Below are 26943 nucleotides of genomic sequence, written 5' to 3' on the forward strand. Positions count from 1 at the left end.
ATTGAATTATGGTATTTGAAATTAAATTATATGGTAATTGAATCATGTGGAATTGAATTTAGTGGTACTGAAACATATGGAATTGAATTGCATGAGATTGAATCATATGGAATTGAAATGCGTGGAATTAAATTACTTGAAATTAAATTATGTAGTAATTGAATCACATAGAATTGAATTTGGTGGTACTCAATCATCTGGAATTGAATTGCATGAAATTCAATCATGTGGAATTGAATTGCATGGAATTGAATCGCTTGAAATTAAATTGTGTGGTAACTGAATCATGTGGAATTGAATTTAGTGGCACTGATGCATATGGAATTGAATTGCGTGGAATTGAATTACTTGAAATTAAATTGTGTGGTAATTTAATCACGTAGAATTGAATTTAGTGGTACTGAATCGTATGGAATTGAATTGCGTGAAATTGAATCACATGGAATTGAATTGCACGAAATTGAATCATATGGAATTGAATTACTTGAAATTAAATTATGTGGTAATTTAATCACGTAGAATTGAAGTTAGTGGCACTAAAGCATATGGAATTAAATTGCGTGAAATTGAATTGCATGGAATTGAATCGCTCAAAATTGAATTCACATGACTTGAATTCGTCGAATTGTATAATGTCAAGTCAAAATATCACGGAATTGAACCGCGAATGCAATTAAAAAATAATTAACCACCATCGTAATTAACGGACCAAGTCATCACTGTTCACAAAGAACCATTAAAAAATACATTCATTAACCTTTAATTACTTAACACTGCATAGACAATTAAAAAAGAAATGAATATATAAAATAAACCCTCCACTATATTAGACAATAATTACCATCCGTAATTCTATGTTCCCCTCACCTTGCACAGAAAATTTCCGTGCAAATTATCCTTCTATACCTAGGAATTATTCAACGTAATGGTAGGTTAGCCAGATAATTTTCTATAATTTGTTGCCTCGGTAACAGCCTGCTTTGGATTCATTCGTTAATTACTCGTTACAACGCGTTATCCGAAAATAGTGACTACGAGAAATAATATCGAAAAAAAGTAATAGGCATTTTCTTTTTTCTAATGCAATTGCCCTAATTTCCCTAGTAATATCACCGGGGACAGTAATTATGATAAAATGATCATAAACACATCAGTCTTGATTATCACCGAGAAGAATTCCGTTTCAAAGAATCACTGCGATGCCGTTTCGCGTGTACATTACTTTTAAGTGATTAAAGTAAAGCACATATCCAACGGTAGAAAACGTTCAACCCAGTTTACCATTCGAAATAATATTGAAAGTACTTCAAATTTAAATGCGGAATTCAAAAACTTTGGCACAGGCTTGAACTTCGTATAAATTTCATAAATAATGCCACCACATTTGACATACTTTAATTCAGCATCCGCCATTAGAGAATTATTATTTTGTTCAGTACGAGATACCGCGAACGTTTCGAAAGTCACGTAGAAGAAATATGTCGTAGCAGTCCATACATCAGACGTGCTTCTTTTATAAAGAAACATTAAAAGCCGAACCTGAGTTTGCAGCAAACGGAAACAATAAATTATTAACATATTTTAATTGCAAAGGATAGTTGGAATTTTTTTTGAGTGCCATAGCACAGCAATAAACGTATGACAATTGAGGTTATAAGCACTCGAGTACAATTTGAATGCGTTCTATTGGAAATTATAATTTTTATATAACCTACGTAATTTCATGAAAAAGACCCGAATGAAAATTTGCTGAGATCCGCTAAATAGATAAAAGTACATCGTTCCAGCGACCTGCGCTTAAAAATATGCATTCAACTGATCGATCCGAAGTGGTGATGATATGCACGCGGAATGGTTGTTCAATAAGAATTCGCCTTCGAAAAGTAGAGTAGAATCGAAACCGGTAGTGCATGGTGGCAGTCAGTGCCGGATCCATAAAGGGGGCAATAAGCCACTGCAGAATCATAAAGCGTTAACCACTTTATATCAGTGCTTCTAATAATACTATAATTATATTATCAATTTTGTTATTCGTAGAAACACTACTAATTTTAATTGCTGTAGAATTATACTGTGTAACAAAATATTTGCATTACCTCATATAAACATATCTAAACTAAATAATAGCTAACCTAATTTAATATGAATTAATTTAATCTAACCTAGTAGAAATAAACCTAACCTCAGTAGACCTAACCTAATCATTTTAACCTAATCCACCTCCAAGATTTTTAATTTTAATTTAATCTTGATCTTAATTCTAACGTTAACCTAACTTAACATTTACTGCAATATAAACCCGTTAACCTCAAGTCTAATTAACCTTAATTCTAACCTAACTTGGCACCTAACCTTAACCCTACCTAGTACTAACATTGAGTTTTCCATATACCTTCGCATAAATAAATGACAATATGTTTTCATTTATATAATATTCTCGTGAATTATTAATGTTATGGATGTTAATGAAAAAAAGAATATGATTTTACACGTGTATAATTATCCCCCTAAATAGGGCTTCTAGATACGCCCCTGGTGGTAGGTGGTTGAAAGCAATATGGCGACCCCGTGAACAGTGTCGGTTGCGCGCGCCGATCGACATCGTGGTCCAGGGTCGTGTGCATGCCCGCTTTCTCCGTTTATGGACCAATCGCATCGCACCTAGAGGAGAAAATCAATAGGCGTAGAGCCACCACGATGACGTCAGCCTGCAACCCGACGATCGACCGATGCGACGCGGGCGGCGCCGGCCAATTTCTACGGGGCAATCAATAAGTAAAGATATCCACGATGTCGACGATACCACCTACGTATCTTTGATTAGATTTAATAAATATCTTTCAAACTTCGATCGCAAATTTATTCGAACTCGTGAGATGCGCCATTCTACTTCCGGTAACGCATCGATTCCGGAACGTTCCCTACATTAAGGATTATACCCCATTTTTCATACGATGATTCATGTTCTTGATTCAAGTTCTATCATGTTGAAATTATGACCCTTGAAACACTTCCAAATTTTTCGATGTAAAATATTAAGGACGTAAATACATTAAATGTCAAAATGAAGTACTTAAAGACAACAATCAGTTTGGGTCGTGCAGACTCAAAGAGAACAGCAGAGTAGCATTGCTTGAAAATGACAACACATTTTCAATTCGACTAATCTGATTTTCATAAAAGTATAAGTAATATTTTACTGAATTGTCATGTCAAATTTTGCACATCATGTCTGCTAGTACATATTCAAATATATTAATTTATTCATTAAAATTAACACCTGTTAATTATTGCATAAATAAGTCGAGTTTAATCAACGAGCTTTAATTAAAAATACGTGCAATTTAAAATTATAAAACAGTAATGTACTAATAAACGAGGTGCTCGATGCACCACGTTTTTAATAATTCCAGTGGTACGAACAAATAATTGGATTTATCTGACTTACTGAATTAACAATGTTGTATTTTGTAAATATCAAATAAAAATTTTGTAAATAGCGATCAAATTTTATTTCCGAAGATTCTGGTTATTGAATCGAACGGGGGGTAGATACTCGAAAGCCAATTTCTATTAACACGTTCGTAACGAACTTGCTCCGGCGTAAAGGTTTAATTTATGCTTCGCGATCTTTTCAGCGTCAACCTTCCATGAGATTGCACTCGTATGCTCTAATTCCGAAAAACCCTCACTGGGCATTCGTGTTAGTTTTCCTACATGATTCGCAACCTAAATGTGTTCGGGTAAAAATACGCCATCAAACAACTTTACATGTCGCCAGTAAAAAAGTCTTGGGATGCAAACGTGCGTCGACGAGAAAGCGCCACCTTCGATCGTAATTAACACTTTTGGTAGTACACTAACATAGTGAAACATTCGAAACGTGCTACAGATGTAATTGATTGATCGCAAATTGAGTCGCACAAAATTATACAATATTTGACGTTTGTACAAACGTCAAAAAATATCGAAAGCTGGTAGACGAAATAAATAATGAAATCTTTCAAGCATGTACCCTCTGTACCATAGAAAAATGAGCTTAAAAAAAAATCTTATAACAACAATTATGACAGAAATCTAAACTATTGAAACATTCATGAAGTTCAAATTAAATACAGTAACTGATACATGAAGGAAATACTTAGTTTTATTATACTTCTATTTAATATCGATATAAGAATTTTACTACGATCTGCATAGTACATTCTCGAACTGTCATCGTGCAAAAACTAACCAAGTTAACAACGAGTCATACATTAGAACGAAAGAGTAGAAGGAAAAGAAGGATTTAAAAAGTGTCTGTCTGACTAAGATTGCACGCATCTACTGCAGATAACGAGGTAAATAAGAAATTAATTTGTGGCGTAGACAATGGTTGTGATACGGGACGTATTACATGCGAGCAAAATTTCATAACAGCTACGAAGATAATGCTCTCTCGTGCGATTACAATGAAACGTGCGTTTACTACTAGCGTTTAAAATGACAAGAATGCTTTTGACTCACTAGATACGTAGGCAGTGACGTGAAAACAGCTGAGGTCCTCCGGCCATACTGGTTCTGGTTCCGCTACGTTCCTCGAGACAACGGCGTGTTCTCGCGACGCGACGCGAGGCGACTCGACTTTAACCGATCGATTACCAAAGGCGCGGATTAGATGTCTTTTTCTTCTTTCTCAGCACTCGCTTGTGCAGCTTACTAACCGTGTGGCGCTGATGTCTTCGTGGATTGTCGCGACACTTGCTGTAATATTTTCAATGCACTGTCGTGACAAATGAAAATTGATCTAATCATAATTCGATGGTTATCGATGTATGATAATTCGAATTGCGCGCCTCCACTTGCGCGCCAAAATTTAAAATTAAATTTGAAATTAGAACTATCTTGTGACGATAAATTCGTTATAAAAATTAAGGCTGGTATATAGTTCTTCAGTGCAGTAAAAAATACATTAAGTTACATTGTGATGTATTTTATTGAAAATAAATAATCTGTATTACCAACAATTCCTTGTAAACGAAAATAAAATATAAGCAATGAACAAATTTTTTAGAGGAATATAAAGTATTATTTTTACATGGCAGTTATATGCATGCAATAAAAAACGAGTGACAACAAGTTTTTTCAAAAATAAAATACAATACTTTTTTTAAAAATCGGTACTTCCAGTACATTATTTAAAAAGTTAGTAGAAGTAATGTAATTTTTTTTATTCCGTACGAATTCTATATATAAACAGATAATTTTTTACAAGGATTTTATTAGCCCTCTGTTCAATATTACAGATGTGCATGGTATCTACATATACTTATGAAATAGGTGTATACAAAATCACAGTGTCTGTTTAAGACAAATGGAACAATGGAAAATATAAAATTATTTCTCAAAAAAGATCCCTACTAAGTAAAAGTCACTTTTAATGCTATACTTAGATTCAATCGTTAGGCATTCATGCTTTAACAGCCAGCAGCTGCTTTGAAACGAGCACTGACGTCGCTCCAGTTAACAATATCAAAGATTGCCTTAACGTAATCCGGGCGAACATTTTTGTATTGTAAATAGTAAGCATGTTCCCAAACATCAATGCCAAGAAGAGGCACCAAACCAGTTGTACCTTGTAATGGATCTTGGTTAGCACAAGTGGCTAACTTTAAACATTTTGATTTTTGACAATATCCAAGCCAACCCCAACCGGATCCTTGAATTGCAACAGTCATTTCAGATAATCGCTTTTTCATTTCTTCCAAGCTGTTAAAGTCCTTTTTAATTTGATTGAGTAGCGCACCTGTTACAAAATACAGTTTAAGTACATTTACAAAAAACACATATTAAAAATAGTAAAAAGAAAAGTTGCATATTTTGTAAAGCAAATCAAAATAGTTTACTTCCTTGACTCTGCAGTTTACATTAAATGTCATCTACTGTTCTTTGTCTAAGTTCAAATAAATCTCTAGCAAAATTTTCTTTTTGAATAATATACTTACTATCTGGTTTTTCAGTATTTGGAGTAAGGTTACACCAGAAAATAGAATGATTCACATGACCACCTCCATTGAATTTGATAGCAGGTGCTAATGCAATTTGAGCAGTAACATCGCCTTTGGAAACAGCTTCTTTCATTTTTTCTTCAGCAACATTCAAATTATTTACATAAGTTGCATGATGTTTTTTATGATGAAGTTCCATTATTTCAGCGCATATAATAGGTTCCAATGCTTTATAGTCATAAGGTAAATCAGGAAGTACATGTTTTGCCCTCACAAATACATCTTTCCTAAAAAAAAATAACAACATTTAAAAATTCTGTAAATCTGTTTCCATTTTATTATCTTTCAAAAATAAACAAAAATTATATAAATATATTTAGCTTTTAACATCATTTAATATCAATTAATAATATTTATGTATCTTTAAAATAAAGTAAGGAGTGAAATAACTTTTCTAAAGAACTATCATTTAAAATTTTTGTTTAATTTATATAATACATGTAACAAAATAAACTATACCCAAATATAAATTATAATTTGCATTATATTCAAGACATTTATATTTTATATTATATCTGCAAAACAGTTTGTTGTTCACAGATAAATATTATCATATTCACAATATGAAATGTTTTTTTAATTTGCATGTTTCAATAATGATTAAACATTTTGGCTACAGATATGGTGTTAATCAAACATATTGACAAGGTGCTTATCTTATGCCAAAGGTCTAACTACAATTTTATACGTGTTTTTTGTATTTATGCTTAATTTGGACAATTTATATATACACATATCTCTTAAACACTTTTTTTTCTGTTAATTCAAACTCTCCAAATTTGGACAGATACATAAAATATTTGTCACAAAATATCGTTAACAAACCTTTAATAATATCGCTATTATACAAATATCCATAAATTTAATTAGGAGAAATAAATGTTATACTTGAAGAACATGCAATTTTGAATTTGAATATCATTTTTACAATTATATTTTAAAATACAAAATTTTAGTTTCGTACAGAATTAAACATAATGTCATCGTATTAATAAAATTCAAAAACTATGTCAAATAAGGAGAAAAGGGATAGGTTAGAAATTATATAATATCAATTATACCGCAATTTTAAATAAAAAATGAAATAAACTTACACTGTAGTGGATAAAAGAGCTCTCTTTGCCGCAAACATTGTTGCAATGTAAAGGAATAAAACTGTTATTTATTAAAAAAAGTCAAAACGTAGAGTTTAATTTCGTACACCCTTCCCGAACAGCTTCGAATCTCTCAATGCTACGCAATGCCAGAGAGTGCCGGAAAATGGAGCGCACTACCAACTGCTCAGATTCCACTTCTGCAGCACGATTTATTCTACTGGTAGTATGATTACATATCAAGAAAATGTCTTCGTATTTGTAAAATACTTGATTAACTTTTATTTCAATTTGTACACCACCGTATTTTATCATAAAAATAAATTTAACAATATTGATAATTTTGAACAGTTATTGAATACAGCGAGGTCTAGCTATACGACCTTGGATGAGGCCATGTGTTTAAAAATGTATAATACACGTATTATTTTCAACATTTACAATCTTTTAAATTTAGAAATTCGAGAATTTAGAAACCTGAAGATTTGAAGGTTCTTATGTTTACATATTTGATTCTCCACGCTCGAAAGTAAATGAGATACTTTTCCTCCTACATTTATCTATACAAATAAGATGTTGAAAATGAAAATCTTATTAGTAGTTTTATATTTGAATTGCACTAAAAATTCGATGTTTCTTATGTGTTAACTTTTAAACGATAAGATATCTATAGGTGCAATATCAATAAATGAAATATTTGATATACCTATTATTATCGTTGTAAACGAATTTATATTTCGAAAAGAGATCTTTAATAAATCACACACTGTATGTACAACAGTAACAATAAGTTTATATGAAACATATTCGGAACTGAATTATGCACTACTTATATTTGGTTGATAATATTAAAAAAAATATATATGTATTCCACATATGAAGTAATGTTTAAATTTGTAATAATTACATATCAAAATGGTGAGAAAAAGCTGAAAGAAATTAGCTGTTACAGAAAATGGTATAAAAGAACGTACGTTTTGTATAAGGGTAATATAAAATAGCAATATTTTGTACATTTGTCCTTGAAAAAAATAAGAAATACAAATGTGATGTTATGTGATCTGTGAGATCAGTCTACGTATTTTACTGAAATTAATGTCATCTTGTATTTCGTACAATTTACAGGTATTTAGTAAATCTAACAAATAGATCTTATTTTATTATACAGAATTAAAAGCACATTTTATGCATTAATAACGAATGTCAACGCGCGTGTCTCGCAATCGAAAAAACAATACATACATACAAATCGTTGCGCACATAATCGTGTATAAATCTACGTATGTGCGTCGTCGTGTACCAAATATTAACATTTGTGTATTTACATAATAGAAAAGGCATAGCCCTAATTATTACTTTATTGTTTATATTCTTTGCAACTGCCTCAAAAATCTAACAAAATGTATCAGTTTCAATATTTTAACGAATTTACAAAAACCGTTTAGAAATATTGAAACATTTTGTTTTATAATAATTAATACTTATTACAAAATTTATTATGATTCAATTGCAAAAAAATAGTTTTAACTATTTACCCCTTTATTCCAACGTCACGTAATTTTGTGTACACATAATTATACGAAATTAAATGTACTTCCCTTGGCATTAACGTGACTTACATGTATTCAAATAAAAAACATATTTACAAATACGCATTATGAAACATGATGAAAAATAATTAGAAACAAAGTTTACTGTAGCGTTTCCATATTACAGTTTTTAAATAATAAAAAAATATAGAGTACTAGATTTGATCTGTGTTGTGTACTAAGTCACGCTAAGCCCTGTTTATACGTAGCACGTGTTATGTGTATAAAATCATTTTAGAAAACTTTTATTCCGGATCGCTCTGAAGAGTCTCACCATTAGTTAGAACTAACGCGTCATCGTCGGCTTCGTTGTAATCAAGAGAAAGGATGCTCTCTCTTCTTTTTTTCTTGTGTGTCCTTTCATCATCACTACCCGGTGCACTTTTGTCCCTTTTGGTCCTATCCCTACCCCTTGTTGTTCTAGTTAGCACCTCTTCCCCATTAGTTTTACTGTTACTTCTATTATGACTTTTACTCCTTAATATCCTTTTGTTATTACGATTTTCTTCTTGTTCTTCTTCCCTATCACTTAATTCCTCGTTCTCAACTTTGATAATCAAAGCAGCCGAATCACTTGAGCTTTCATCGTTGTGATCTGCTTGATTAGGTTTTCGTTCTAGTCGTTCTGTTCTTTCGGTATTTGAGAATTCACACTGGGGTGATCGTTGCGACGATAACGGTGGAGTCCTAGCACCTTTGCACACATCACTATCTTCCATCGATTTCGAAGTCTTTGTTTCCGAAATTGTATTTTCCTCTAACTCCTCCTTCTTTATGGGTGGCGTATGAGGAGACAGACCGTTTGTCAAATTATTTTCGTTTGAATTTGCTTTCAGTGCCGCGTTCTCTTGCTGCAATAACGTTACTGACTCGCGAGCTTTACGCAATTCCTGCTGTAAGAAATAAATCGTACTCTGCATTCCTTCTACGTCCTCGTCCAGGTCTTGCAAAAATTCATCTAATTCTGTAAAAGAAAAGGCGGCGATAAAAGAATATTATACATTATACATTATTTTAATAACGTAAAGAAATAATACCTGATTGAGATTTCTTCATTTCTTCGCTAAAACTTCTTTGGAGTGCAAGATCTCCTTCTAGCTTAGCAATACGTCCACTAGCAATCATACGACCTAATTCCTCATTTTCTTGATACAACAGTCTACATTTTGCCATTAATCTTTTACCGGTATTGCTAAAAATAAATATAATATGCGTAAGATATTTAAAAATAAAGATTTGCAATTTATTTTCATTATCAGAGACACTGTTATTTATTTTATACCTGTCCGGTGTAAACTTCCACGCGCTAAGTTCATTTTGTGTGTCCTCTAATTTGGCTTTAGTTGTGACAAGCTCCTGTCTTAATTTTTGAATTAAAATATTAACAGCTGGATCTAATAAAGCGGATCTTAACGCAGCAGTGGACGGAGCGTGAGCAGCTTTCATTTCAGCAATCTGATTCTAAAAATAAACGAATTTAAACATTTATATTAAAATTTTGTTAATAGTGTTGATAATTTACTAAGTAAAAAAAAAGATCTACATACAATATATTCTTGTAATTCTTGCTCTTTAGAAGCAAGTCTTCTTACTAAGATCTTCTCTCTATGAGATGCTTCTGCATGTTGTTGTCTATATTTATTTTCTGATTCTCTCAATGATGATAGCTCACCTATAAAGAAAAATTATTTCATTTCCTTTTTTAATTGAATCTTTATTGTTTAAAGCTGTCTATGTGCTTCATTAATTTGTTACACATTTTTTATTATTATTTTCATAAAATGATATTACACAGAAATATATAAACAATTTAAATATAGTACTTGCACATTTTAACTAACTTTAATGAACACTTTTCTGATATCTCTTTATTTACAAATAATATTATAGAGGTAATATATAATTAATTACAATATAATGAAACATAATTTTAAACTTTATGAACAGACATACTGGTAACTTAGTTCCTTTGCAACATTATTTCACAGAAATATTATGTTTAAAATATTGCAAACTGAATTATCAAAAAATCAATGAAATTACTAAATCATTTATGTGCTTAAGATCAAATTAAAAATTGTTATTGCATAGTTAAATTTAAGATCTATAAGATCAACCTGTTTGTATCCCTTATTCTTAATCAAATTTGCATAATACTTATAAGATGTACAAACATATTAGTTATTAAAGTTACATAACGGAAAGATTACTCATTTCATAATATTGTTTTCCAGATTACACAGCTATACAAATTTATGAGACACATAGAAAGCTTAAAACCTTAAGGTATATATACATGTAGTATAATCATACAGAATATTCTGTACTTCTTTTTTATACATTATAATAGTATATTTTTGGTGAAATAAAGCATAGTGGTGAAAATCTACTACATACTGTTTTGCCCTAAGTGTGCATCAACAAAATATGTTTTTATATGTATGTGACATTGACTGCCTGACAATTGACATTTTTAATTAGCGCATACTTTGAATTTGAAGTTGTTGCATCGTGCCATTTGTGAGATTCTCTGTGCTTCCACCGAGACCAAGAGTGGACGTTATTTTTCTTCCATCAGAATAGACAGACTACTTGTTGCAGACACAGATGCTGTCACAAGATGACCTCCTGGCCTTATTCAATCAGGTTTGTATTTTTCTGACTGGATATTTGGACATCAGGAAGTTATGGTGCAGGTACAAATGCATGCATGAATCGTGTTCATAATGGGAATAAACAGGGATGGATGTCTAGGAACATAATTAAAATTGTTCAGTTTTATCAAACATATCTAAATATAAAATGATATTGAAGATATGTAGATTGGGATCAGAATTATTAGGATTGGATAAAGCAGCTGGAATTTCAGATTGTAACTGCATCAATTAAAGGTTTCGTACTTCACCAAGACTTGGGTTCACGCACCCCTGGCACAGTGTTTTGTGGGCCAAAGGATGACATAGGGCCTCTGATTTTACTCTTCTAAGCTGATAATTCAGAGCCAGCAAGGATGTTGTATTTCATTCAATCCTCGCAAAGTGGAAACTTGATATCCAATGTACACACAAACACACACGCACTGTTTTGCTTCTGGCAGTGTGATTTACTACACTGCAGAATGATACGTGGCACACTGCACAGTCACTTACAAGCTCGTATTAAAAGTAAGCCGTGTGTGTTTTTTTACAGTGAAAGAAATGATTCATAGAGAACACATTCAAGGAACCTTGTCATCTCTTCTTGTCACACAATATCACTTTTTCTTTCGGTATGCACTTTGCCTTAAGCATTAAGTGATTTTTGATATCAAGAGTAGCGCAACTTATACACCGGATAATAGGATTGATTGCATAAAATCAGATTCTCTTGAATATGTGGTATATATGACCAGCACATCACTTCTGCTCACCGAAAAAATTTCAAACACTGTACATATTGGCGTTAATTCGATTACCCGCACTACACATCACAAATGTAGTTTTCGAAATTATTACAATATTACTATATCACTAGCCTGCATCTAAGAAGTCTATTACCAAATAGATCCATTCAATATTTCTATCAATACATAAGTTTTCTACAATTGCAGTTCGCTTATCAATGTCAAAAAAAAAGAAAGGTTTTAAGGGTTCCACCTGTTATTACGTTATTTACTTATTTCAAATTTTAAGACTTATAAAAAAACTTAGCATTAGCATTAACCTAAACACTTCAGTAATAAAACGCTTGGTCCCTAATCTTAGTGTCCCTATAAGAGTCTTGTCTCATACAAGAGACCGTTGTGTTCTGGCATTCATAAATTCGTTTAAGAAATGTGGTGAGTAAGGTGGTCTCACTCATGTGATCTCAGTACCTTCCTGGGCTGCCGCCTGGGCCTCTAGACACTCCACATACAAGTCCTGTTCATGCCACTTGGATGCTAGCTCGTCCTTTGTCATGCTGTCCAACTGTTGCTGTGTTAGCTTTACGCGCCTCGGTTGCCTGGGAGAATGTGGACTGCTTGGTTTCCCCCCTGCATTGCTGTTTTGTGGACTTCTCGGTGAAGACGGACCTGCCGACTTAACATCATTGCACTCCTCCGCCATTTTATGTAGAATAAAATGGTACTAAAACCACACCCTGGGTCTTATGGAAATTTTGATGGTCGTCTTCTTCTTTAGTTGTTTAACTGCAATGGGTATGCTGGTGATACGTTGTCAGCGCTACCACACATTTGTCTGTAATTATAAAAATATTATATCAATATGATATTTGTATACTTATATGTTATTTGAACAATAAAGTTAATTCATTAATTTTGTTATAATATTTCTTTAAGACTAAGAATAATGTACACATCATTTTCATCATATTCTTCATATCTATATGTAAAGAATATATCAAAATAATATAAGATTCATTTTCTAAGTAATGTTTTTAATAACAATAAATTTGAATATAACTTATGTGTTTATCACTAATAATAAACAATATGTAATAATCATTATGTAGTCCTTAAATTACTGTAATTTATTTTAAAGTAATATAACAATAGTTTAGTGCATAAATATTGTATGTCTAGCTTCAAAATTTTCAAGTCAAATAAATTTAAAAATCCACTAATATATTCTTATTTCACTGTACTTATTATCTGACACAAGGAATTCAACTATAATTGAAATTATTTAATTAGCAATTCAAGTTATGAATATAACTTGAACAATAAGTATGATTTTTATGTGATATAAACACTTAAATGAAAACTCCAATTTCACAAATTGTACATATACAATAATTGTACACTAAGTGATTTAATAATACTTGCGCGTGTTAAAAACTATTCTTTCTAAATACAGTATTACAGTTACATTGTAGAAGAATGCAATTACAATCGTACACTATTTATTTGCCTGCGTAGGTAACCACTTGTCACAAAATGGAATAGAACTTGTTCAGGGCAAGTTTTGGACCCGGCTTTCAGAACATACCGCGTGATTAAGGAAGGTCACGTGGCTCATTTAATGTTTTATTGCGACATGTAGAGTAGAGAATGTAGAATCCAGTTATCTATAGTCGAAGAGAACATTGACGCCATTATGTCGACATGTCTGCCGTGAACAAGAATTTCGCGGTATAAGATTAAAATTTTTTCTTTTCTTGTTCGCGTATATATGCATACTTATATACACGTACATTTGTACATAATTACTCAACAATTTACCAAAATTTATTTCAAAAATATAGTTATGTTTATAGAACTGTCCAGATGTTCGATTTGTACAGTTTTAACAATTACAACTATATTATTGTAAACCCATCACTATATTTCAACAATGTAATATCACTTCTGTTCACTTCACATACCTCATTTAGTGACACACCTCTCATTCCATTAAAAAAAGTTTGTTATCCAATATTTGATAGAACTTGAACGATGAAATACGACACCGTATATGTGTACACATACACGCTTATATATATAATATGTATATGTATATATATATATATATACTGAAATGTAATTTTGTAGTCTCTTATGAGCAAGTAGAAATCTTTGTTAAAAGGTTTCACAATTGATCAGTCGGTGAAGCGAATAAATGTTACGTGTCGAGTTTGTCTCAACGTCCCGCGCATTCCAAATGCAATATCAATAGGAGCACATGATACAAGAATCGTGTAATTCTCCAAAAATTACACTACTGTAGTCTAACACTGTAATGTAACTAATCATGAACAACGATTACCGCTGACCCCACATTCAGAATGGCTAAAGAAACGAGTATCAGCGCATGCTCAAATCACGATTGTCCAACTACAGTACTGACATAGAAATGTCCCGAATGCTTTTTTGAATAAACACAGTATAGAAACTGTAGAAATTATACGCTCTTCTACGACGGATTGCACTAACTAAGCGACAAGTGTGCAGTCCTTTCTGCGCATCTACTCTGTTGCATTCTACATATTTTGTAATCTGTGACCAACGCTCATGCGCAGTTATGACGATCGTATTGCCGGAAGTATGTACTCAGTGGACAGAAAATTTCATGATTTTTAATTCTTGTTGATTATGACACGTTTCGCTCATTAAGTATTAGTTTTTTTACTTATTCCATATTGTAAGAATGTATTAAAAAAGTACAGTGTTTCTTTAATTTTTTATTGTGCATTTTCCACATCGTTACCGGTTCTTGCCGGTCATTTATTCAGTACCACTCTATACATGACCATAAAAGCGCAAACAAGTTATAGAGAGGTTTTATTGTTAGAAATCTGTCTCACTTGTCAAGCTGACTTCGTTCAGTTTTATAGAGTACGTTTCCATCGAGGGTTCAAATCGGGTCAGAGTCGGGTTAGAGTCGGGTTTGAGTCGCGGGTTGGAGTTGCGGCAGGGTTGAACATTACCAACTGCACAAAGTCAACTACCATATTCTGACATGTAAAGGAGAGCAATATTAATTTTACAATATCAAAATAACATACAAAAGTTATTTCTCAGATTACAAGATCACCGACAAAAAGTAACAATAACCTCTTCTACACCGATTAATACAACACGTGATACACAATGCAATTTGGATTTGTTATGTTGGCAACACGAACTCGACTCTTGTCGTTTCCACCGAACCCAATTGAACGCTACCCTAAAATTTTGTAGGGTAGAGTTCAACTAAACCTTTGGTGTTTCCACCGTAAAAGCGCTCACCCCAACCCGACTCTAACCCGACTCTGACCCGATTTGAACCCTCGATGGAAACGTAGTCAAAGTAAGCATTACTTGCTTAGAGAAGACTTCATCTTTTAAAATATAGTTACAAACTCTGAATAGTTGTGTCATACTTTTTGTATGATATTCACCAATCAAAATGCTAGATCTTATTTAATTTTTAAAATCTGTTCATATTTTTTTATAAACAGAGGTATATAGGTTAGGTTAGGTTTTTCTAATGGCGACTACTAGTAAAACGTATAGGTAAACATTGAATTATGTATACTTTGTAAAACAGAACGTATTTTTTGCGTGATAACATGACCGAGACTTTAGAGAATATTAACCCTAAATTATATAAGAAAATAAATGATAGACAAGTTACTGCACAGGATGAGGATGAAGATGTTGAAGATGAATTTGATGAACGCGAGATTTTCGGTGTGTATTAATTATTAACCTCATTTCTTAGTATTGTTATTCAATTATATTTGATTTATAGATCTCATTAGGAATATAAATGATCCTGAGCATCCCTTAACATTGGAAGAACTAAATGTAGTGGAGCAAGGTCTCATTGAGGTAATTTAAATGCATCAGTTGTGTGTTTGCGCTGATTCATTTGTGTTCTTTTTTATTTCAGTTAGATAATAAAGCAAACAAAGTTCATGTAAAGTTTACACCAACAATACCGCATTGCAGTATGGCAACGTTAATTGGTTTGTCAATTCGGGTACAACTTCTGAGAGTTTTGCCATCTAGATTTAAAGTTAGTGTAGAGATTACACCAGGTACGCACTTGTCAGAAGCGGCAGTAAATAAACAGTTGGCTGACAAGGAAAGAGTAGCTGCTGCTCTTGAAAATACTCATTTGCTTGAAGTAATTAATCAGTGTATAGGAATTAAGTGCCAGTAATAATGTAATGTATATATGTATATTTAGTTAATTAACCCAATACTTATTGTCGATATTCTTTTGAAGTCAACCTGATATTGGAGATGATAATTTCTATTATATATTGTTTAAAATACAATACCCTTTTGTAATGAAAATACTTATATTATAAATTTTATTTTTGTTCAATTAAATGGACGACTGTTCTATGATCATAACAATTTGGTTTCTGTAAACTTTTTTATTGTGTCAGCATTTTTAGTGTTTATGTACAAATGACTGCAAGATTAAACTTCCATCTAAGAGGTTTCATGGTATATTCTGTATGAGGATATCAATTAAAAATTTTTGTTGCAGATATTTTCTTTAACAGTTATGTTATTTACTATCTGACTTCACATTACACACTTTGTATAAAACATATATAACAATTGTCTAATATTATTTCTTTATTGCTGAAGCCGACTTTGCTGACTGTTGTGTTACTGGATTATATTTGAATGTTCTTACTATGGGACCTTTCCCAGCTTGATTGAATTGCAATTCGTCTGCACGAAGGCGATTTGCCATTTTCTTAGATATTTTCATATTAGTCCAAGCTGAAAAAAGTATTTTATTTAATATATTTAAAGATTTCGCGATACCTAGTATATTTATTTGAAATTACACTCAGTGAATGACTCCTTAAACTTTTTCTTCTTTAAAACGCCGTCAGTAACGATTGTTTTGTGCTGCACAGGAAGTGGAATATTGAAGAATAGTTTAACTTTGTTATTTCTTAAAATTTCATTTTGTGCTATGGTTATGAAGTTTGAAAGAACCCAGTAACATAAAACAGACTGAAAGAATGTGCACATTTTAATATTTACACTAAGAAAATAAATGAATAAAAAATAGAACAATCTTACCCCTGGAAAATGTATTCCAAAGAGAAATGTAATAATGGGTACTCCTCTCATTAAATATCGGATTGTTGGAGATGGATTAGCAACAGCACCACTTCTCAATGTATGTTCAGTGACTATATACAGTCCTATGCTGGTAAATATTGGTAATACATAATATGGATCAGGAACAGTTAGATCTGTGAACCACCAAAGTCCACCAGTCTTTAAACTTTCAACCGGTAAAAGGGCCATTTCTCTCAAGGCTATGAATATTGGTATATGTAGTATAATCTAATAAACATTTCAAAATAAATATTAATAATTAATTGAACCGCCAAATATCTTTTGAAGTTTAAAATTACTTCTTGTACTGGTTAATGCATTAATATACGTACTCTAAAAAATGCATTGAAGAATGGAAAGGCGCTGACCTTATTTTCTTTAAGAAGATGCTGTAATTCATAAGCAGTGATAGAAGCTGCAAATAAAAGAAGAGTTAATCTTTTAATATTAGTGTATTTCAATACACTATTACTTCATACCCTCTTCCGCATTTCCTTCTCGTCTTGCCATTGACATTTTTTCTTGTAATTCTGCCACGCGTGGCATGATGTTACACATTCTCACATTGTTCCTAGTCATGCTTATCGTAGGTGGAATTGTAAGGAGTTTTACAATTATAGTGAGTAAACTGATTGCTGCCCACCATGGAAGACCACAAGAAACATGTAGCATCTCTAAAGCGTACTCAGCAATACCAACTGGTCCATATCCTCCTAAACCTAAGCTTGTAAACGTAGGCTCACCAGTCGCGGTTAGTATGTCAGCAACGGCACTTGTCACTTCCTCGCTTGGTGGAGGAATAGGTGCATCTGTACACAGCATGTAAGCATTTGTTTATAGTCACATATTCACCTCAATATTTATTAAAACAAGTATCAAATCATTGCACCTGGTATTTCACTTATAAAACTTTGACTCGTTTCTGTGGTCTTTGCACTTCCTATCGTGTCTTGTGGCGCAGGTGCAGCTGCAGAAGACAATTAAACATAAATGTAACTCAATAATTGTACATGATGCATAAAGTAAAAAACTTACGAGAGGTTACATTTTCTTGCGTATTCGTTGCAATCGTCTCTGCCTTTGAATCAACTGTGCTTTGAAATCGTATGATATAAATTGTGGGAACTCTCGAATGTTTATGCACATTGAAGAGAACATTGGTTCTCAAAGAAACATTCGTCGTATTATATGCAAGACGACTGAATTTACACCGCGTTAATTTCTAAAACAAAAGTTACACTTTTATGTTAAATATTACAACTAGCAGAAGTTTGAATTAAAATGAGGTCATAACCTTAATTTGTACCCAGGAATTACCTGAACATTTTTAGATGAACGTAACAGTTCTCGACTAAGATTAACAGATAATCGTAACATGTTTTACTGGTATATCAGAATCTTTTAACTCTATACAGTGTCCATAAGCTGTAATAAACTAAACATATTATAAACACATACTTATATGCCACAGTATAAAGGCATGAGTAGATTTTTGGTTAGAAAGTAGAAGCGTTTTTATTGAGTTATAGGTGGCATTGCATATTAGATCTTAGAATGTATTTTAGTCAGATAAAGGAAATACTTTGTTTTTATTCACTTGTTTTAAGTTAAGAGGATTAGAACAGTTAGTTTAATTTTCGAATTTATATGTATAGGAGTTTGGTAATTTAGAAATATACAAATTAAGTATAGGAAGCTATGGAGTTTAGGTAGTCATTTAATTTGCTAGAAAATATAAAAGAATGATTTTCAATTATAGAGTAATTAATTTGTAAAGAGGATAGTATTGGAAGTATCATCAGTAATGTTCTACAAATTCGAATTTGCGCGCGCAATTTCTGAGAAGAGTACCTCTGGCGCCATCGAAGTAGAAAATTAATTTAATTTTTATTTTCGCTTCTAACACACTGAGGAGGTTCTTGTAATATTATTTCAATTCCAAAAAGATTCCAGAGAAATATTTTAGCCACAGAAATGCATAAAATGCACTAATTTTGCAGAATATTACAATTGTCTTTTGTAGTTCTGTCATTCACTACTAGATGGCGCCAATTGCACAGTTTTGAACCGAATTAAATAAATATTGATTTTTTAAGCTTAATCGGCAATAAAATACATCGAATGTTAATAGAAATTTACTTTAGAATGTTTCAGGGAACAAAATATACCTAAAAAGTAAAATTTTTGCAATACGCGTATTCGGACCAGTGTTGGGCAGTCGTGAGATTTTATCTCACGCGAGAGCTTTATGCGCATGTGTCAGCTGACGTCACAGCTTGCTGCCAATGCCGTATCTAGCCGGTACACGCAGTGGTGACTGATGAGGGCACCTTAATGATCCTACATAACTTTCAAAAATTCTTATAATTGCACTGTAAACTATGAATGTATAGGTTGGGTTAGATTATATTAGGCTGGGTTAGGTTAGCTATATATATGACTGTATAAAACTATACAACTATATATACATATATTATAAGTAAAATAACAATCGTAGCTATTAAATTCTAAATTAAATTCTAATCGTAGCTCTTAGCTCGATATAGTTCTCTGAAAATTTTTTAAAGCCTTCAGAGAACTATACCAATTACCAGGTCACACCACGTGGAGGTGGCTACGATAGCGACCCACCCTAACTCCAAATCCCTTCCTCCCTCCAAATGCAACCTCATTTATCAGAAGGATAAATGAGTTCTCACTCTAAATACAAGTTCTTTACCACAATCCAGTAAAGAACTTGTATTACACACACACACACACGCGCGCATACATTAACTTAATACAAATCGCATGGGATCCCACACACGCACGCTTAACTTATTCTAAACGCCGCACGGTGCATCTCATTCTAAGATTACACTCAAATAATCTATGACGAATTCAAAAAGCAAAGGGGCAAAAAAGAAAGTTAGAAGAACTTTCTACTAAAAGAAAAGAAAGTTAGAAGAACTTTCTGTAAAAGAAGGGGAAGAGTATTTTTCGCCAAGCGAACCTTGCTTTCCATGGGTCAAAGGGTAGCCCATAGTGGCTTACGTGAACCACGACGGCAAAGATGAACCGAAGATACCTTTGGTAAGAACGAGTGATACACCCCAGTTGGCGGAGGGTTTCCCATTTCTGACGCGCGGGCGACTTATACAGAGGACACCCTTACCGTGATGCCCCTTGGCAGTATGGTGGCAGATCGGGGGGGCACATCATGCTATGAGAGGTGCTCCCCCCGTTCGGCCCCGCCGGGCAAAGAATATCACTCGCGCTACACCGGCACTTGCAGCTCACCTCTACCGCGTGTTCACAGCGCTATGAACCCCCAATGATCCACTTGGGCGCAGAACGATTGACAAAAAATAAGTGGGTATACTACAAGCTAACGCGTACAAAGTTTCAGAATTGAGAAGATGAGTGCAATTTAGAATGAGGGGCACTTACAAGGACCCACCCGCCCTGCCCACGAGCACACTTAACTTAGAATTAACGCACGAATACAATTAGCTTAAAAATAACGCACGCATACAATTAGCTTAAAATTAACGCACGCATCCCTCGATGATCCCTCGATGATCCCTCGATGATTGACGTCTTCAATGATGACCTATTACCTATAGAATAAATAGGTGTAACAATAAAAAGAGGAAACAGAGAAGCAAACGCAAGATTAGAAACATTGAAATGTTTAGGCATGCACAGTTCCTGCTAACATTTAAATTCATATTAACATTTTCAGAATAAAAATAAAATAAACCTGGAATCGACTCGATTAAAACCTGAAACAGACAAATATTATTAAGACACATAAGAAAAATTGAATTACTTATTTAAAATAAAAATCTGAAACATAAAAATATATTTAGACACATATGAAACATTACTTATTTAAAATAAAAATCAGGACACACACTCACGCATACTGTAGTACATTCTAAATGCCCTATATGTACCTCTTATTCTAAAATTGCACTCACATATAAAACTTTGTAAAAATTGCAAGAAGATAGGAAAGAAAGTTGGAAGAACTTTCTTTTAAGTTTGGGGAAATTGAGAAAAAGAGACAAACTATTACTACAGTCTAATATGTAAGTTTAAAAATTGACAAAGATGAGTGCAAATTAGAATAAGAGGTACTTATAATGTGCGCAGGTTTTTCGTCACTTGTGGTGACGAAAAACCTGCGCCCGAGCCCACCCTTCCTCCCACAGCTCGGAATTGATTTAAAATTAATGCACTGAAAATAACTTACCAAGAATTAAATTCTGAAACAGACAAAAATTTATTAACATAGAAATTTGAGAAGAGAGAACAATATAAGAACTTACCAAGAATTAAATTCTGAAACAAACAAAAATTTATTAACACAGGAAATCGTGGGAGGAGGAGCAAAATTTTTCTTTATTTTATACAAGAATTTCAAAAAATACAAAACGCAATGAAAATTGAGGATTTGAGAAGACAACAGAATTTACCAAAGAAGAAATATTAAAACAGACAAAAATTTATTAACACAGAAATTTGAGAAGAGAGAACATGTTAACTTACCAAAAAATAAAAACTGAAACATAAAAAACTTTAACCAATAAAATTGTACGAGAAGATGTGAAACAACCCTATCGAGAAACAAAAAAACACAATGAAAAATACGAATTTAAAATCAATCAACAATAAAACAATTTATTCAAAATCAATTCCTGAAACAGAGAAAAATAATTAACACATAAAATTCGGGGAAATTAAAATCGCGAAGGGATATACAAATCTCGAGAAGCTCGAGATAAAATCGCGAAGGGATATAAAAATCTCGAAGCTCGAAATTTAATCGCGAAGGGATACAAAAATTTTTAATTTCGTAATTTAATCGCAAAGGGATACAAAAATTTTTAATTTTATAATTTAATCGTGAAGGGATGCAAAAATCTCTAATTTCGTACTGCAATCGCGAAGGGATGCAAAGATCTTTAATTTCGTAATGTAATCGCGAAGGGATGCAAAAATCTCTAATCTCGAAATTTAATCGCGAAGTTATGCAAAAATCTTTAATCTCGAAATTTAATTGGGAGGGCATAAAAATCGCGGGTGGCTTTGCTCGTAAAAATTCGAGCAAAACGATACATTTTGTATCGTTCAAAGAAATACATGTAAAATACAAAAAAATAATTAGCGAGCATAGTGACAAAATGACTCTCCATCCTAAGATGGACAGCCATTGATAGTTCCCCTCTTCTTTGGCAACTTTGCCGGGGCTCTTCGGCATATAGCCTCTTCTCTCTTCGGCATAGCCTCACGAAAATCACTCGCGGAATTTTACGGTAACTCGGACATTCTTATTTTTCACAATTACATAAATTCTCAATTTCGGTATCAATCTCCACAAGCAGATAGCATACAATTTTATAGAAATAAAATTGCATTACTATCCATTTATTTCGATCGATAACAAAATCGAAATTTCATATAATATGTGTAATAAGTTAGAAAGAAAAATTACTCAAAATAAAAATACGACCAGCGATTCTTAAAATGCGCTGTCCGTAAAAGAATGTCCGAGCAGAATATTTTATTTCATTGCACTTTACTTCACTGTATACTTCATTTTTGCAGTCGGATCTAGAACCCGACTGCGACTTACAAACTAAAAAGCCTGGCCTGAACGAACAATCGAGTTCAAGAGATATTAAATATATTCATATTTAATTTTTCTCTTCTCGATTTTTCGTGAACCCCCCAGATGCAAGCATCTCACGTGTGAGAGAGGAGGACAGAGAAACGTGAAAGCTTGCTCTGGCCCTACCTACTTAAAACTAACTCATTCACACCAGAAGTAAGCTACCTGCCTGCCTATCGCTATATTTAAAAAATTGCAAAGTCCATTCTCACAAAAACACACTCCACGGTTCTCACACATACCACCCGGGTGCAAAAAAGCCTAATCCTAGGGAGTACGTCCCGGGACGTCTCCGACACCCGAGTTCAATACTACATTCACACTCTAAGTTCATACCTTTTTGCTGAAATCGACCGACAATTGACAGTGAACAAACATATTTCATTTTCTTATTCTTTCAATTATTCAATGTAATATGTACATGTAATAATTTAAAGTACTAATAGAATTTTTTAACTTATTTACTTTATGTAATTTTCAAATGACTTTACTTGCATTTTGTATGCATTTTCAAATGACTCGACTTGCATTTTGTATGCATTTTCAAATAGAATTTTGCAAAATTTCAAAAATGAATCTATAGTTTAATCGACACAAGGTCCACGACCTAACCACACACACACGTGTAACTTGTGTCGATAATTCACTGTCAATTTGTCGATCGCCAAACATCTTAAAACTAAACCGTGTCCACCTGCCCTAACCCATGCGAGTAGCATCTAAGCACGCGCATGAGTATAGAGCATAAAAATGAACACGGCCACATGTATTTTCACCTACCAGTTTTCTTCATGTGTGCTGAAAATCCTGAGCTAAAAAACTTGATTAGAAACATGCTAATAAAGTGTCTTCCAGCAAAAATTGACTTTAACTTTAAAAAATTTTCAAAATGGAAAATGGAAGATCACTTTGCAAAAATCTAAGTATACGATTGTTTCATTTTTAACAGATTTGTGATATCAAAGTAAATTTCTAAATGACTCAAACATTCGTAAATAACTTTGATATCGAAATCTGTTTCTCGCGATATTTTCTTGTACATATGTATTTAAAAAATTTTCACGCGTACGTAAAAATTGAAAGTGACTCGATAACTTTGTGAAAGTGACCCGAAAAGTACTGTGAAATCGGAGGGTCATCCGACTCCTATGTACTAATTTTAATTTTAAATTGAAAAGAAGTTAAAACGCGATGTACAAGAAAACCCTAACCTGAGCTAATAAATGAAATAAACAGTGTGTACGAATTTTGCACGATCGTACAGTCGTGGTCACTATGCTCGCTCAAAAATATAAAATACAACCAGTTCCCGTGTCGCTTCGGACCATTCGTCCTACGACATGATGGGAACCGGAGGAACCGTAAAGCATGCGACTCACCGTTCGCTGACTTGCATCACTGCCATCATTTTAGCGTAGTTGGCTGCGTTTGGATTGCTTTGGACTGCTTTTTGGATTTGGTAGTTTGTCCATTGGATTGGGTGGCCTTCTGTAATCATAGCAGGACAACAATTTAGTAACTGTATATCAATTTGCATTTCGAGTAACGTACACATTTTTTGAACGCAAACAGTAAACAAGTTTTTGTGACTTTGAGCATGCATGCAGTACATTACAAACACCGGTAATAAATTTGCAAACGTGTATCAAAACTTATAGTCATACAGGAAACTTGATAAAATATTTGAAAAAGTATGTCAAATAGCTTGGATAATTATTGTATTGCATGTGTTAAAACGTTTGCAAATTTATACCGAAACACATAGATAACTACATGCAACAACACACTAAAACACTTGTACAAGTATGCAAGACACTTAAATAATCACTACATAAAATACACTGAAGCTTCAGTAACAGTTTGTTAAAATGTTTAAATAACCATTCTACATAATATACTAAAGCACCAGTAACAGTTTGTTCAAATATTTAAATAACCATTCCATAATACACACTAAAACACTAGTAGCAATTTGTCAAAACATTTAAATAATCACTCCATAAAATATATTAAAACACCAGTAACAATATGTCAAAACACTTAAATAATCATTCCACATAATACACTAAACCACCAGTAACAATATGTCAAAACAATTAAATAATCATTGCATAAAGTACACTAAAGCACCAGTAACACTATGCCAATACACTTAAATAATCATTGCATAAAGTACACCAACACCCAATAACAGTTTGTAAAAGCACTTAAATAATCACTCCACAAAATACATTAAAACAGTAAAAAATTAATAAAACATTCAAATAACCGCGCCATAAAACACAGTAATAAATCCGTATACACATGCACAATCACTTAAGGAAACACACTAGTAAAGTCACTGATACTTGTAGAACCACACCATAAATTTTATTAATACACCCCCATAATTAATAAAAAATAATTATTAAAGCACATTAAAGACTAGTAATAACATACTAAGTACACTAATATATCCGTATATGCATGCAGGTAACACACTGGTTAAGTCACTGACACTTGTAGAATCACACCATAAAATTTGTTAATACACCCGCATATTTATTAAAAAATATTTATTAAAACACACTAAACACTTATTAAAGCACAGTAGGTAATACAGGGACACGCACAATATCGGTAAAGTAAACCCTTGACTCGTACCGGTAAGTGTTGACAGGGCCGATCCGACCTCCTCGACTTCCAAAACAAAACTGAGCAGCGGCGACCTCTTCAAGTGTAAGTGCGATTGGTAGTTTACAGTGGCCAATAGACATCACGTAATCGACGAATAGATCAAATCGAAGTGCAAGAGTGATTGCTAGTGTACAGTAGCCAATCAGACATCATGTAATCCACCAATAGCGTGCAGCCACTCTCATTGGTTGCTGTATAATTATTCTAACGTCATATTTTTTATAATTTTATATTTTTTGGTAGTTTATTAACAAATTTATTGTTGTAATTATTTAAATTTATTAATTTTTTTTAACTTAATCATGCAGATATGTTGCAAAATGATTATTTATTAATATACATATATGTATATATCTTAAATTATATAATATAATATAATGGGAATAATATGATGGAATATAGGAGATTACTATATTTGAAATAACACAAAAGCACAATAACTTTTAAAACACTAAATGAATTTATTATTTAAGAAAAACGACTTCGAAGGACCTCTTTGAATAACTATATTTTATACGTGTGAAAATTATAATATCAGAGAAACAATAACAAAGAAATACATGGATTTTATTTTGTTAACATGCATAGATCCGATAAAAATCGAGCGGTATCTTTTTCCTTTGCTCTTGCAACAAATATTGGTATTCATATAACGAATCGGCTGCAAACGTAAAAAATAATAATAATCATAAATAAATTTAATATTACTTTTATTATATATAATCTGTTGTATTATTTAACCCTTTTCTTCTCTTTCCTGCAATTTTCTTCAGATTTATTTTTTTTTCCTTACTAGCGCCTAATGATACCTTATATTTCATCAAAGTGTGTACGCTACTGAGGACTTCTACGGATAGCTTACTGCGCATGCTCTGGGACTGCCCAACACTGATTCGGACAGTTTTTTATGATTAGTTCACCTGTTCCGCCGCTAGATGGCGCCACAATTTTTGTCCATAAAATGATCTTTTTTTTATTTTCGTTTTCAAAGTCCTCAGCAAGCTTTTATGACATTATTTCACTTCTAATGTGATCATATAACAATGTGCAGGCCTCACAAATACTTAAAACTCGCTAATTTTGTAGAAAATCTCAATTTTACATTTTTGTAGTTTCAACTTTCACCGTTAGATGGACGCAGTTTTTTTAGTCCATGAAATGCTACTTTTTTAAATTTTCGAATATAAAGCCTCAAGCCTTAACATGAAAGTGGGTTTCTTTTATTATTAGGATCTTAAAACAATTTGGAAGCATCAGCAGAACGAAAAAATGTTTTATTTAAAAAAAAAATCGTAATTATATGTTCGCGTAGTTCAGCGTCACGCCGTCTGATGACGTCACGTGTACA

The 26943-nt window shown here is 32.7% G+C and overlaps 5 protein-coding genes and 1 long non-coding RNA gene across 20 annotated transcripts in view; 2 read left to right on the forward strand and 4 right to left on the reverse strand.

The window, feature by feature from the left end:
* Positions 1-4636, reverse strand: part of unc-104 (kinesin family member unc-104) — a 34713-nt gene extending 30077 nt beyond the window's left edge. For all 12 annotated transcript variants that reach the window (XM_076537254.1, XM_012279894.2, XM_012279889.2 and 9 more), the window contains exon 1: positions 4507-4636. The gene's annotated coding sequence lies outside the window, so the exon portion shown is untranslated. The remainder of the gene's footprint in view (positions 1-4506) is intronic.
* On the forward strand, positions 3534-6165 carry LOC143265407 (uncharacterized). The gene is made up of 2 exons (XR_013039891.1): positions 3534-4340; positions 4510-6165. It is a non-coding gene; the product is annotated as an uncharacterized LOC143265407 (long non-coding RNA).
* Positions 5241-7324, reverse strand: Sod2 (superoxide dismutase 2). The gene is made up of 3 exons (XM_003700953.3): positions 7142-7324; positions 5985-6274; positions 5241-5785 (listed from the first exon to the last, which is right to left on the reverse strand). Exons 1-3 carry the CDS (start codon positions 7177-7179, stop codon positions 5457-5459), a joined length of 657 nt encoding a protein of 218 aa, XP_003701001.1. The 5' UTR covers positions 7180-7324; the 3' UTR covers positions 5241-5456.
* Positions 7216-14606, reverse strand: fl(2)d (Pre-mRNA-splicing regulator female-lethal(2)D). Of its 4 annotated transcripts, none has more exons than XM_003700952.3 (6): positions 14074-14606; positions 12584-12947; positions 10278-10402; positions 10013-10191; positions 9768-9922; positions 7216-9694 (listed from the first exon to the last, which is right to left on the reverse strand). In XM_003700952.3, the coding sequence occupies exons 2-6, from the start codon at positions 12813-12815 to the stop codon at positions 8976-8978; spliced, it is 1410 nt and encodes a 469-aa protein (XP_003701000.1). In that variant the 5' UTR covers positions 12816-12947; positions 14074-14606; the 3' UTR covers positions 7216-8975. The 4 variants fall into 4 exon arrangements, with proteins under 4 accessions (XP_003701000.1, XP_076393373.1, XP_012135266.1 ...); XM_076537258.1 differs by lacking the exon at positions 14074-14606 and adding an exon at positions 13698-13782; XM_012279876.2 differs by lacking the exon at positions 14074-14606 and adding an exon at positions 13607-13776.
* Positions 14607-15482: 876 nt separating this feature from the next.
* On the forward strand, positions 15483-16673 carry galla-2 (MIP18 family protein galla-2). Its single transcript, XM_003700943.3, has 3 exons — positions 15483-15859; positions 15921-16000; positions 16062-16673. The coding sequence occupies exons 1-3, from the start codon at positions 15739-15741 to the stop codon at positions 16332-16334; spliced, it is 474 nt and encodes a 157-aa protein (XP_003700991.1). The 5' UTR covers positions 15483-15738; the 3' UTR covers positions 16335-16673.
* On the reverse strand, positions 16674-18782 carry OXA1L (OXA1L mitochondrial inner membrane protein). Its single transcript, XM_003700942.3, has 8 exons — positions 18581-18782; positions 18299-18485; positions 18153-18230; positions 17743-18072; positions 17596-17678; positions 17222-17491; positions 16981-17152; positions 16674-16912 (listed from the first exon to the last, which is right to left on the reverse strand). Exons 1-8 carry the CDS (start codon positions 18638-18640, stop codon positions 16755-16757), a joined length of 1338 nt encoding a protein of 445 aa, XP_003700990.1. The 5' UTR covers positions 18641-18782; the 3' UTR covers positions 16674-16754.
* Positions 18783-26943: the final 8161 nt, after the last annotated feature.

Source organism: Megachile rotundata, chromosome 11, assembly GCF_050947335.1.
Source record: "Megachile rotundata isolate GNS110a chromosome 11, iyMegRotu1, whole genome shotgun sequence".
NCBI classification, from domain to species: Eukaryota; Metazoa; Arthropoda; class Insecta; order Hymenoptera; family Megachilidae; genus Megachile; species Megachile rotundata.

What these genes read in the sequence shown, in the direction of transcription:
- Sod2 (XM_003700953.3), bottom strand. Translation starts at nt 7,179, where the DNA reads ATGTTTGCGGCAAAGAGAGCTCTTTTATCCACTACAGT. An exon ending in GCTCTTTTATCCACTACAGT is followed by an intron (nt 6,275 to 7,141) that starts GTAAGTTTATTT and finishes ATTTTTTTTTAG; the next exon opens with GAAAGATGTATTTGTGAGGG. An exon ending in AAATACTGAAAAACCAGATA is followed by an intron (nt 5,786 to 5,984) that starts GTAAGTATATTA and finishes ATTTTGTAACAG; the next exon opens with GTGCGCTACTCAATCAAATT.
- OXA1L (XM_003700942.3), bottom strand. Translation starts at nt 18,640, where the DNA reads ATGTTACGATTATCTGTTAATCTTAGTCGAGAACTGTTACGTTCATCT. An exon ending in GTTCATCTAAAAATGTTCAG is followed by an intron (nt 18,486 to 18,580) that starts GTAATTCCTGGG and finishes CTTTTGTTTTAG; the next exon opens with AAATTAACGCGGTGTAAATT. An exon ending in TCTTCAATGCATTTTTTAGA is followed by an intron (nt 17,492 to 17,595) that starts GTACGTATATTA and finishes AATGTTTATTAG; the next exon opens with ATTATACTACATATACCAAT.
- galla-2 (XM_003700943.3), top strand. Translation starts at nt 15,739, where the DNA reads ATGACCGAGACTTTAGAGAATATTAACCCTAAATTATATAAGAAAATA. An exon ending in TGATGAACGCGAGATTTTCG is followed by an intron (nt 15,860 to 15,920) that starts GTGTGTATTAAT and finishes TTTGATTTATAG; the next exon opens with ATCTCATTAGGAATATAAAT. An exon ending in TGGAGCAAGGTCTCATTGAG is followed by an intron (nt 16,001 to 16,061) that starts GTAATTTAAATG and finishes TTTTTATTTCAG; the next exon opens with TTAGATAATAAAGCAAACAA.